This window comes from Leuresthes tenuis, unplaced genomic scaffold (genome assembly GCF_036924035.1).
Source record: "Leuresthes tenuis unplaced genomic scaffold, fLeuTen1.0.hap1 SCAF_22, whole genome shotgun sequence".
NCBI classification, from domain to species: Eukaryota; Metazoa; Chordata; class Actinopteri; order Atheriniformes; family Atherinopsidae; genus Leuresthes; species Leuresthes tenuis.
The window spans coordinates 6,521,140-6,533,956 of record NW_027325376.1 but is presented as its reverse complement, the minus strand read 5'-3'; the positions used below and the strand labels follow the sequence as shown (position 1 = coordinate 6,533,956).

The following is a 12,817-nucleotide window of genomic DNA, read 5'->3' as shown; positions in this document are numbered from 1 at the left end:
GTTTACTCCAGTTTTACCAAGACTATTTTTACCCCCCTGTGCCCAGAGGGCATATTCAAATACAGAGCTGCAACTGGGTGTCTCCGTTGCGACCCAACCGTCTTGCACTCTGCTCAAACCAATGCACTCTGTGCTGAAAGAAATCTGTTTAGTCACCACATTACTGCACAACAATTTGCTTTAGTCAAGCTGTCACGTTAGGATAAGTGGGCATGTGAGCTCAGCGCCCTGTTAATACACTCAAATGAGGGCAAAATCAATAGGTTAATGTTACAGGATGTTGGAAAATCCACTTGTTATTGTTTACTAGTATTTCAAACTGTTAGTAGTATGTCAAATATGTCTTTTAAACCGTGCTAATGTCCCCTTTAAATGAAACACAAGGCATCTAAACAGCTGCATATGGTGAAATATTTGGTGGAATGAGATGAGCAGCTCTGCCGGCTTCACAGATGGGGCACAAAGAGGCAGGTTCTTACCGTCGGGGTTGGCGGAGATGAAGACCCGGACGCTGCGGCCGGTGGGGACGTGGTGCAGCGGCAGGGCGTTGATGTTGCCGCTGATGGCCGCCCTGCGCAGCGCCGACTCCCGCGGGCAGGGCTGCCTGCTCCCCACTCCCGACGGCCACATGGGAGGCGACTTCCAGCGTGGCTGTACACACACGCACACAGGGGTCACGTTAGCGTGGCCAGGGGCGCACACACTGGCACATTTGCGCGCAGATCCCCCCTCTGACCCATCCACACCCATGGGGCGTCAATTATGGCAAAGGCTTTTTAATTAACACTAACTTTGATCATATTTAAAGGAACAAAATCACGCCGAGGGCTTGCGTGAAATGATGCAATATTACATCCACAAATATCATAAAAAAGAGAGATAAAACACGCTAAAATCTATAGATAACAGTGTGCCATGCCATAGGCGTAACGCCAGTGAACACACGTACACGCACTCACTCACTCACACGCACAAGAATCAAGTTAGGATGATCCTGCCAAATCTTTCCAAAACACGGGAATGAAACTGAATGTTTTTGTTAATGCATTCATGTGGTGGGGAAATAACATAAAAAAGGATATTACGCACAGCCTACTGCCGTCATGGTGCATGCGTAATTTGTATACATGTCCTTGGACGCATTCATGAATTTTCATGCCACTCTGGGACAAACAGACAAACAGAACGAGACGATACAAAACTCGGATGGACGAGCAAGGCAAGCATCAGTCGCGTTCCCACCCCAGAGAAGATGCTTGTGCGGGCGAATAACCGCTAAGAAAGGTTATTCCGCCAGGAGCAGATGTCAAGTCGCTGGTTTTCCGGAGTTGGTCTGTCTTGGAATCTTTGTTTCACAGACGGAAAACCTCGAAAAAGACAACAAAAAAAGCTGGGGAAAGTTGGGTAGTCCACTACTGACCACTACATGAAATCATCCAAACAGACAACTACTGTAAAAATCACAGAGGCACCGCGTCCAGAGAGTACTTGACTACTACTGATGCTGGAGACAGGCACAACAACAGGATACTTCTTGTTGCTCACATTCATTCGCTTCATTTCGTGGCTTTCGAAAATATCCAAGCGTCGAGGGCGGCAAAGAGAGGTTAAAAACGCCCATCAGAGTCGCAGTGCCCGAGAGACGACGTCGGGAGACGGTAAAACGGACGTTGTGAGTCGGAGTGCTCCCCGTGGCATCCTGCTGTTTCTGTGAGCCGACTGAGGCGCTATGAGAGCTGGATTATGTGAAGCCGTTAAAAATAAGGAAGCGACTACTGGTTGGAATTTTCAACATAAAACGCGCTTTTAAGATACAATAGCTGCTGCGCTGATATTAGTGATTTTATGAACGCTTATAAGAAAACAGACACGATATCCTCAAACCTATCGTCGAATAAACAACTGCGAACGTATGAATGGTAGTGCTATTTCAACAGCTCCTCGCTTCGTACTCACCCTAACCTCCGTCCGTTAGATATTCGCTTTTACGTTGAAAAAAAAAGATTTAGTTCCGGTCGTGCTCCAGCTTGTAGTGTCCGGCTTGACGCAGGTGGCAGAGGATGCTGTGGACGTTCCTCCTCCCTGTCTCTCTCATCTCCGGTGGAGGGTGCTCACCCAGGCCCTATTAAAATTGTAATGGACCGCGAAGTCAGCATTGCGTTGTCGTAAATGACGTTACAGCTATTTTCAATCACGAACCGAGCAAAACACTGCTACAAAGACTGAATATCTATTTATCTACGCAAATTAAATATCGAAAAAGTCGAAAACAGTTTAACAAAATGATTTAACTTTTTCTGGCTTGTTTTTTTTTTTTTTTTAACCCAAAGTGGCTTAAATGAGCCATTTTCTGAGGCACGACTAGCTAGTAAAACGAGAAACCGCTTTCTAATAGTACCTGACTTTATTATTTAATTTATGTTGGCAAACATGTTTAAAACACATTCCTATTACAAAAATAACATTTAAAAAAATCATGTAATTGAACTTGTAACACATTATTTTCTTACTAAGCAACTGTTACCTGGGCGTCCCTTTTCGTGGATAGCACAAGCAGAAGAGAAGAAGGAGAAGGAGGGGGTTGAATTAATCGCTTTATCAATAAATGTACCTCTGCTCTGCAGCCTCTGGTTATTCGCGCAGGAAGTTTAAGTGCATTGGACTTGTACTAAACGGAATTGATTACCGTGCTGTTCTTGTGAGGGGGAAACGCTGAACCATATATTTTTCCTCCCCTCTCAGTCTCCGTGTTAAAGCATTTCCCTGAATGTGATGGGGAGTGTGTCTGTCGAACCCGAATCTCAGCCTCTGTACTTTCCAATCATGAAAGGAATATAAAAGAATAATCAACCCTATAGATGCATAACATCCTAGACTAACATGTCACATACATGTCTTACATAGGTTATACAGACTATAAAAGACAGATCAAGACGTTTTAAATGAATAACAGTGACACACTGACGCCTGTTCTACAAAATTCTGGAAAAATGTACACACTTATCCATTTAGTAGATTTCAAAGCCTACATCGCTATTAATACAAACACTAAATCTAATAGATCACTTCTTGCAAGGTAAACTAATAAGACACTAAATGACTTACTGCTGCAGGACTTGAGGTTGATTCGGGATCTACAGGCTCACACCGACCCATTTAAATGACCCTGCAGGGCCACCAGCTCACACCTGAACAGAACTGAGCTCATGTGGAGCACCTGGGGACCGGAGCCGAGCTGCCAACAGTGTTATGACCTTTCTTTACTTGATTGTTCCGATCCCTCTCATAACACCCGGCTGGTTAATCATGGTTGCACCTGCACTGGATGAATGCATCACAGTGTTTTCCAAAGGATGCGTTCACACTGCTTGTTTACATTCTGTGATGAGGCAGACTTAATGCGTGTTTGTGCTCATGCAAAAGTTAGGCGCTTTTTGAAAATAGCTGAAGGGGCCACAAAAGAGTAAAAAGAAGAGAAAAAATGGTTTATGCTCTCTAATGCTCTAGTGTGAGTAAACACCTTTTGGGTTCGTGTTTCAGCATCCTGAATGTGCATTCAAGCCATTTTTTTCTCTCCAGCTGCAGGTTATTGGGTTTTCTGGCATGCAAGCTTGTGTATGCTCTCATATTCCCATTTCCCAAATCCTGGACCACTCAAGGCGAATGTGAGTCACCCTGGTGACGGGATGTAATGTGTCACCTGGTAGACACAAAGGACAGACACTCGCTGTTCACTTGGCATCCACACTCACACACACACACTCACACACTCACACACACACACACACACGCACACACACACTAAACCATGCCAACTTCACAAACGGTTGTTGATTGATGCTGGTTTCTTTAAAACAGCTGGATAGAAACACAGGGGTGTGAGGCAGATAAGACAGTTGAGAGGGCCTATTTCTGTATGTCACCCTTTGGTGCCACTACATTAACTCCTCAGCTGAAATGATCCCTCAGCTGCATTGTTCTCGTTAGCTGACTCAGAGGTCAAACACATACGACTGTATCCCTGCAGGTTTGAAGTCAGCAGTGTGATGGGGAATCTCCTCTAATGTGTTGTTGTTTTTTTTCATTTTCTTTAAGCTTTGCAGCTGGAAACCAAAGTTAAATCATATGGTTAGAATTACGAAATGAAAAGTGCGATTAGAAAAACAGTCTGAAGATTACTCTGACACTCTTTTTGTTTGTTTATGCAATTTGAGAGTTGAACTGAACGTGGATTTTCTTTTAGGAATACAGCGTTTGTGCAAAAATTTTAAACCTTTTTTGGTTCGTTACTTTAAAAACGTAGCATTACATCTTTGAAACTGCATCCTAACCAACTGAAGTAGCCACTGGTTCGACACCACAGACATCTGTTGACAGGTCAGAGGGATAATTGGCAGGTAACTGTGAGAAATAGAACAATACTGGTCTTTGTAGGAAGAGTGGACTTTGTGCGACCAAAATAAATGGTCATGTCAAGCATTTACTTTGTCACAGCAAGAATATGGTGAATATTTTCTGGTTCAAGAGAAAGGATCTGATCGAACCAACTACTGGTTGCGAAAGTGAATGGACTGCATTTCTGGTCTTCTTGACTTTCAAAGCACATAATCACACACACACACTCGCACATCGGGGACAATGCGGTGGACCTAAAGTGGACCTAAAGATATGGGATTGAATTTGATCTTCCGACTGGTGGACAACAACTCAACCCACTGAAATCGCCCGACTATGGCTGTAATTTGTGGCTCTTTGGGCCATCCGCTTCATCGCCTCATTACAGTTAAAAATATATTTGGCAGACATAAAATACGATAATCATGTTGTACTATTTCAGTCTTTTAAATCGTATATACAAACAACAAAATATCCGCCCACACACTGACTTGAAGTACACTCACTTCATCCCAATGTCATAATCTGTGTTCATGTACAGACAAAATCAACCTACAGGATATATATTTTTAAACAGGATATACAGTGGACAAAACAGGCATATATTCACAACACACTTCTATGTTTAGAGTAGCATATTCTGAGAAATGGAGCATCCAAACTATTCCCTAAATGCAAATAAACATAAGCTAATATTGAAAGATATGTATGTTTTATAGCAGATCTTCCAGTCATTACTAAACTATGTCAGAGTGGCTGTCACCTCAGGATTTTGTCCAGAACTTATATCCAATTAAATCAGTTTAAATTATCTTTCCTAATTTTCTCATATTAAAATTTCAAACATGCTTTTAATTACATTTACCTTTTATCTCCTTTTAGGTAGATCAGGAAAGCCTAGTGCATAAAAGAGAAACTGAAAAACTGAATAAAATCTAGAATCTAATGAGGTTTTCAACCATAGCAGATGCCGTGAAATGTTGAACTGGGGATTAAACATTATACAGATATAATTCCTCTGCAGAAACTCTTCCTCTGATCTTTCTTTGGCAAGTCCTTGAATGCTAGCCTGCTTCTGGGAAAGTACTCTCATGTGGCCAAGCAGTCTGACCCCACTTCATTTCATTCTATAGTGTTAATTTCCATAGAGTGTCAAAGGAATTTGTATGAGCTGTATCACTGATTGCCTGTGTGATTACAAGTCTCTTGGAGCTTTTGTCACCCCCCTTATCTACCACATCTTATAGTATTTGCCTCAAAATAAAGGTACATTTTTATTTCCCGTACATGTTCACGTGGAGTGAAAATGATGGATTTGATTTTCTGATCTCATGACTTGCATTTTGGGATTCTCAAAGGGCCGGATGGTGTTTAAAAATGTATTTATGCAAAGCAGATTAACTTTGGCACCTTGCAAATCACTGGGTTTATTCATGGGTGAAAAATCTTCATCATCAATAAATAAGAGATGCACTTACTGCTTCGATTATGATATATGAAAACGATTTGGCCACTTTGACGATGAGGTGGTTTTTTTATAAACACATCTGATCACCTCCACATTTCTCCAGACAATGTTTACATTCACACATCTGTTAACATTACTCTCATACCAAAACCCAGGATGCCCAGGATACAAGTGAATTAAAAAACAGGCAGTGCTGGCTTAGTTGTACTCAAACATAATCCTGTTATTAGCCAAGACAGGATTCCAATCAGAGCTCAACAACAATAGTTTCCCTCACTATTCTGCTCATTCATTAAAAAAACACACAGGATTAAGAGGAGAAAGGTGGTATTGCCTCAACTGGTTAAACACAGGTGTTAAAGACAACAAAAACAACAGTTCAGATATGAAGAGAAATGCTGATCTGTTGTACATGTATGGAAAAAATAGTGCAATGATCAGCTGACAATATAGAAAGTATCAGCTTTTTTGCAAGGATACTTTAATCTTTTTAGCTTTATTTGTAATTACACATATGTTTAAAAGCAATATGTGCCATCCAAAAATGCCAATACACTGACTGGAAGAAGTAGTAGATATGAATCTTTTTAAAATATGCTTTTACATCCTGCGTTTCCCTCTGTTTTGTCTATATAACACTATATACATCCAAGGCATGTTTTCATAAAGCCCGAAACATGATAAGATTTTTTTCAAAGTAATTGATCTCGGGTGATAAAACGCAAGGGGCTCTTTCAGTCGCTCACAGTGCTGCTATGAGCTAAATGCTAATGTAAGTTTGCTAAAAAGACCATAAAGACATGCTAAAATGAAAATGTGCAATAATTTATGAACTACTGAGACAACTGACTTAGCTAACTAACGCAGGGAAATTAGCAACAAACAAATGCAAGCTAAAGCTAATAGTTGCAGTGTTGTAGTAACATGTATTTATATTCCCTCCTTTTTGTCATTTACAGTCAGCTGTCAGGTGGTTACCTGAATTTCTTGTGTGTGAAGATTCTTATTATGCTTATACAAATTACTCTCTAAGTTTTATTTATGTCACACTAGATGTGCATCTAAAACATGGATTCATAAAGCCCTAAACATGACAACATATTTTAGAAATAATGTTTTAGATGATAAAAAGCTGATATGGTCTAAAAAGACCTAATTTGTCATTAAATGTGTGATTGTTTAGTAGATGTAATACTGACATAACTTCCTGGGTTAGCTAATTAACTCTGGAAAATAGCAACAAACACAAATGTTAGCTAAGGCTAACAAGCTAAACGGCTAGTTTTCCAGAGTGTGATAATCAGAAGCTGAAATAAAAACCAGCAACATTTTCAGTTTGTTGGCCAATATATCATAAGATATCTATGATGTTATTTATACAATGAAAAAGGGAGGCAACCCAGTAACATATTCATATTCCATGACTTAAACTCAGTCATGTCAGCTGTCTTGAGGTCAGCTATTATTACAGCTCCTCTTTGTAGTTCAGAACGTAGAGAGGGTTGTACTTAAGAGTTCATTTATCAGTGTTGAGTAGCTGGGATTGATCCTAAAGTTTCTAGATTTTATGCTAGGCTTGCTGTAAAAAAAAAAAAAGCTAAAGGAGCAATTAATTTAAAAGTAAATATAGCAAATCTATGATGTATTTTATGAAGGGCTTGTCCAGTTTCCCAGTTACACTACCAAACAGATGTATAACCAGGGGGCTACAACTTTTAAATCAGTTGCTTTTCCCCAATGTTGTCACCAGGTAACATACCTGGTGGCTTCTGTGACTCTGTCTAACTTTCCATATTAATAAAACTAAATTTCTTCGCCTGTACACAGTTATACATTGTGACATTTTGATTTTAGACCATCACAAACACTGACTGCCCACAAAAAACTGTGATGTTTGTTCCCTGTTTCATGAAAATACTGGACAAGATGTTAGAGTTTATCCAGTAATGACACTTTAGTTACATATTTATTGAATTAGTTAATAATCTAGGTCTAATTTTACTGATAGCTTGTTTTCGTAAGCATAATTTACATAAACATGTAGCCCCAAAATATTTTTCTGAAGTGTCGTTGACCCCATAAGCTCACTCATATGAAGTCACAGCAACATTTCTAAAGCCAGACGACTGAATACTGAAAAATTCAAGCCAGAACAGACTTTAATTCAAAATGCACGAATCTCCTCCTACTCCTGTTAACTCCCTTCAGAGTGTGAATCCTCAAACAAAACAACAATCAGCCAAGATGCTGTAGTTATATTTGGTCATTTGGAGAGAGATGTAAGTCAGCCATGCTTGAGCTACATTCGTGCCATTTATAGCTATTTACAGTCACATCAGATTACCTCTCCTGGCTCAGATTTCTTTGTGATCCCCAAAGTGTGACTTTTGGTAAACAAAAACTAATTTGAAGACAACTGAAAGGTAAATTCATGTGCTACAGGGTTTATGCTTTTGGACAGAAACACAAACACCCTCATTGATTTAAGATACACAGATAATGTTCATGTTTTTAGACTCTTTACTGAAATCAACACTTCATAATTAGATGAAGCTTAGGAGCAGACTTCCAACAACATATTTCACAGCTAAAACTCCATGTGACAGTAGGTCTGGACTTTGGTTTATATTCCCTGTTTTATTTATCTGTTTTTCTGCTATTGATCTGCTTCAATAAGCTTAATTTATGCCTCCTGTTTTCCCCCTCTGCATTGTAGTTAGTTTTGCTTTCTGCCTTAGTGTTAATTTGCACCTGTTTTCAGTTAGTTCATTACTTTACTCCCATAACTACTCACCCGTTCTCTTTATGTGCTCTGTTTTCTTTTTCGATTTTGACCATTGTCATTTAAGCATTCTTCATAGTTTTTGCCCTTTTCACACCTCTTGGACATGCCTTTTTTGTTCCCAGTGTTTATGACTACACAAACTAATTTAGACTGTTGTCTTATTCCTAACATTTGTCAGCATTCTGCATCTCTATGTTCAACCAAGACCATGAAAAAATGTTTAGATTTTGGACTTTCACCTGTTTTATACTCTGGGCCCTCAAAAACCACAGATGGGTTCTTTTCATCAGGCTAACTCGTGAATAGATATGCTCTCTTTTTGACCCTTACTATGTTCTAACCCCTTAACTTTTCAATATCCTCACTGAAAAAAAGCAATGGACAAATATTTCTTTGGATGGTATTAGTCTCAGAATTTGAAAAGGTAATGGCATAACATACGTAATTGGAGTGGTATAAATGTCTCAGGCAGGTTTACTTCTTCATTGGAGGTTTTCAGGTGAAAGTGTGGACAATTTGGTCTGTTTTTCTTTCTCCACAGTTGGTGTTCACACATGTGCTTCACAGCTGGAGGCTTTCTGCTGGAAATATGCTCTCATGGCTGGAAATGCCTGGGCAGGGATGCAGGGACAGTGATGTCCAGAGCGCGCAGGAGATGAATGCGAAATGCAGAAATGACACTGTGGAAATAGCTGTTATCTTTAAAACACATTGAGAATAGCAAACAAGGCTCCTTGTTGTGTTGATATGAGCACTGCATGTATCACACTTATCCCCAATAGCGAGGAGCGAGTAGAAAGCAGCATACAGCACACATGCCAGCACACGCATTGACTCGCTCAGCAGCAGCAAATGCTCTGGAATATTTGCTGACATGTTGGTGCATTGTCTCACGCTCGGATGTTTCAAGATTTAACTGGAGGAGTTAGATGGAAAATCTCTGGAAATTTTCATTTCAAGATACAGAATAGTTAGAGAAAATTTGCTCAGCCAAACAGGGGAGTAGGAAATGAAATGGTTAAATGAGCCTTAAATGAGTCTCTAGAATTACACATAATTCTGTATGTGCATTACTCAGCCAAAGAAGCAGGCTGCAGGCTACATGCTACATGTAATGCAGTCAAAGTTTTTTTTTTTCTCAGTTACAACCATAGAATGCATAAAAATTAAGAAAAAGAACCAGTAATAGGACCAACCACAGGGGGGAAATGGTGACAGGACTAGTTCTGATGAAGGCTATGATGCTCTACAAGTCTTCAAAAAAAGAGTGTTCACTCTAAACTCCTTCAACATTCAACATACGTGACTTTGAGCAGTAGTATGGCATAAAGCAGCCATTTGCTGTTTACAGAGGTAGTGGAATGGAGTCATTGCATGCTTACCAGAGAGTGAACCAGCAGCTGTGTGTTGTAATCTGGCCCTCTCTGGTCTACTTTTGCATGTGCATGAAAGTTCCTCCTTTGCTGTCCAACACATTAAACGGGAGAAAAACCTTTATATTCTTCTTCCTTTGACTGAACTATGGTCGTCAGGTAAGCCTCTCACAAAGAGAAAGCTACGACCAGAATCAGAGCTCCTGCCATGTTTTTATGGTAGAGTTCTTGTTATGTTTGTTTTGGCCTGAGCTGCTGGTGTTTCAGTGTGATTTCTAGTGCTGAAAATTGCACTTTTAAAGCCGATTAAATGTCAAATCTGCATGCATCTGCTTTTTATGGCTGTGTGGCTTCTAATGGTTTTTAGGAATCATGGAGTAACTGAAGAGCTGAGACTATTCCCTTACAATAAAGTTTATTCTTTCCCACCTCGTGTTTAATTCAGTTCACAATATTGTCTAATATGTGACATTTTAATCAAGGGATCTAAAAGAAAAAAACTTCCACAGGGGATGCATCCTTTCACCGTTGCAAATCTCTTCTCTGCTCCAAAGGCATTTTGGAATTGAAACATCTGTCAAGATGGTGATTGAAAAAGAAGAGCCAACGATCGTGGCCTACTGCACGCATAATTAGATCAGAGCCATTGTTAATGCCATTATACATGGTGGTGACAAGTCAAAGTGAGAAAGGGCTATGATAATTTGGATATCTCAGCATGTTTGTTGGAGTAATTCAGAGCCCTGATGTGTGATTATAACATTATGACTTTCTCCTAATTGAATTTTCGGAGTTGTAAAAACTTTTCTAATAAAATCAAAACCTCACTCCAGTCATCCAAACTTTTCTGTTAAAAAATGTCTTTGTGTGTAACATTATTATTGGGCTAAGAGCTCTGAAAACAAAGAAAGTCCTTTTTTTAACAGTAATTTAAGTTTTAACTAAGCACTTTTTTTCATGTCAGCATTTCCTGTTTGTCTTTATGCAATTACAGGAAAAAGAGATGATTTGCCAGGAAGACTGCAGCTTCACACAGAAGTGGTAGATTATGCTATCAATCATGTTTTCAACACATGCTGAGAATATCCTGGCAATGAAACTGGCTGAGAAGATGCCAAAACAAGTAATTAGCATTTATTACATATTACAGCATGTTTTATGCCACAATGACATGCAGCTAAAGCCTCTACTTAATGCAGCACAACTGACCTTGGTCCACTTTCGGTTTTGAACATGGCTTTTCAAATGCAGGTCTATATTTCATACTGTGTTGTTGTTTCTTGGGTTTTGGCCACTGAATATGTGGAACAAGCTATGGCTCCAAGCTATGGGCGGTTGTGGCTCAAGAGGAAGAGCAGTCGCCCACCAATCGGAAGGTCGGTGGTTTGACTCAGGCTTCCCGAAGCATCCTTGGGCAAGACACTGAACCTCACGTTGCCTAGCGATGCATCCATCGGTGTATGAATGTGTGTGAATGGGTGAATGTGGAATGTAGTGTTAGAAGTGCTTTGAGTGGTCAGCAAGACTAGAAAAGCGCTATATAAGCACAGTCTATTTAACGTGTGGCCTAGTCTTTGGTTTGATGTGGAAAACATACTGTGGACAATGATCTTCTTTGTGATGGAACAATAAAAAACAAACAAAAAAAGCTGTAGTCCAAGCTTTCACTGATACACTAACTGTGTCTTTATCACTTTTCTCACGTCATTCTCTTTGTGCTGATGTCTCTTGTTGTCTGCACGATCCTGATTAAAGCTAATTTTCAATCAATCAAACTTCAACCTCTGCATAGCACCTCTTTCAACAGCTGTTACTTTTTTTAAATTAAGTCTGTCTGCATTGAATAATTACCTAAAATCCTTCACTCTGCATGGATGAGATAACGTCCATCCACACAGATACTACCACAAATCATCCCTCGGTTTGAGTGCCAGTGAGCTCTTTGATGCCATTCTTAGTGAGTGTGAATGATACACAGCAAAGGCAAAGCTAAGTCCTCCTTCGTTTCCTGTCTAGGTCATAACACATTGAGGTGTTATCCAGGGAGGATAGGTTGCCATCTTCTATCTGCTTCATAGTCCTATGTAAGTATGAGACAGCTTTACTGTAAATCTGTGTGTTATACGAGGAGGTCTTGGTGTGAAACAACTTTGTCAAAGGTTTTGAAGAAGTGACAAACTGTCTCAATCACAAGAAAAAAACTATGTTAGACAACTGCACATATCCACATATCTGCTAATGCAGAAAGGACTTTTTAGTCTGCTCTGTCATTAAACCTATTTTATCTAAATAGCCGCAGAAAACCACACCAATAGATGCAAACCCACAGCCATATGATGTTCGTGTAATTCACGTCAAGGTCCCTTCTAGGCAGAGCGGAAAATATTTGCATTGCATGTTTCACTCTTCATGCACAAAATGGCAGCTCTTTTAACTTGTCCAATAAGGACTTTGACTTGCCTACATTTGCTCATGAAATGCAGCCACACAGCAGATTTGTGCTGCGTGCAAAATGGAGCAAGAATCAACACATGTGTGAGGATGTTGCCAAAAAGAGTGAGTTATTATAAGCACATGTATAACAGGGAGGACATGACAGATGGCAGGTGACAGTTTAAACAGAGAAAGACCAGTTAACTATAATGTGGAGGATCCATATTTTACAACAATCCTGTCGCATGATTTAAAAGAATGACGGAAACAGATTTCCTGAAACTAAAATAATAAACCACTTGTCAAACTTCAGAAGTGAATGAAATATTAGCTAGTTATAATATTTAGAATAATAGCAGCAGG

The 12,817-nt window shown here is 39.7% G+C and overlaps 1 protein-coding gene across 1 annotated transcript in view; it reads right to left on the bottom strand.

The window, feature by feature from the left end:
* The window catches only part of LOC140282182 (NACHT and WD repeat domain-containing protein 2), a 44,465-nt gene extending 42,760 nt beyond the window's left edge, over nucleotides 1-1,705 (bottom strand). The window contains exons 1-2 of the mRNA XM_072376758.1: nucleotides 1,243-1,705; nucleotides 480-651 (exon numbers count right to left, since the gene is read on the bottom strand). Coding sequence (XP_072232859.1) covers nucleotides 480-630 — 151 coding nt within the window. The 5' untranslated portion in view covers nucleotides 631-651; nucleotides 1,243-1,705. The remainder of the gene's footprint in view (nucleotides 1-479; nucleotides 652-1,242) is intronic.
* Nucleotides 1,706-12,817: the final 11,112 nt, after the last annotated feature.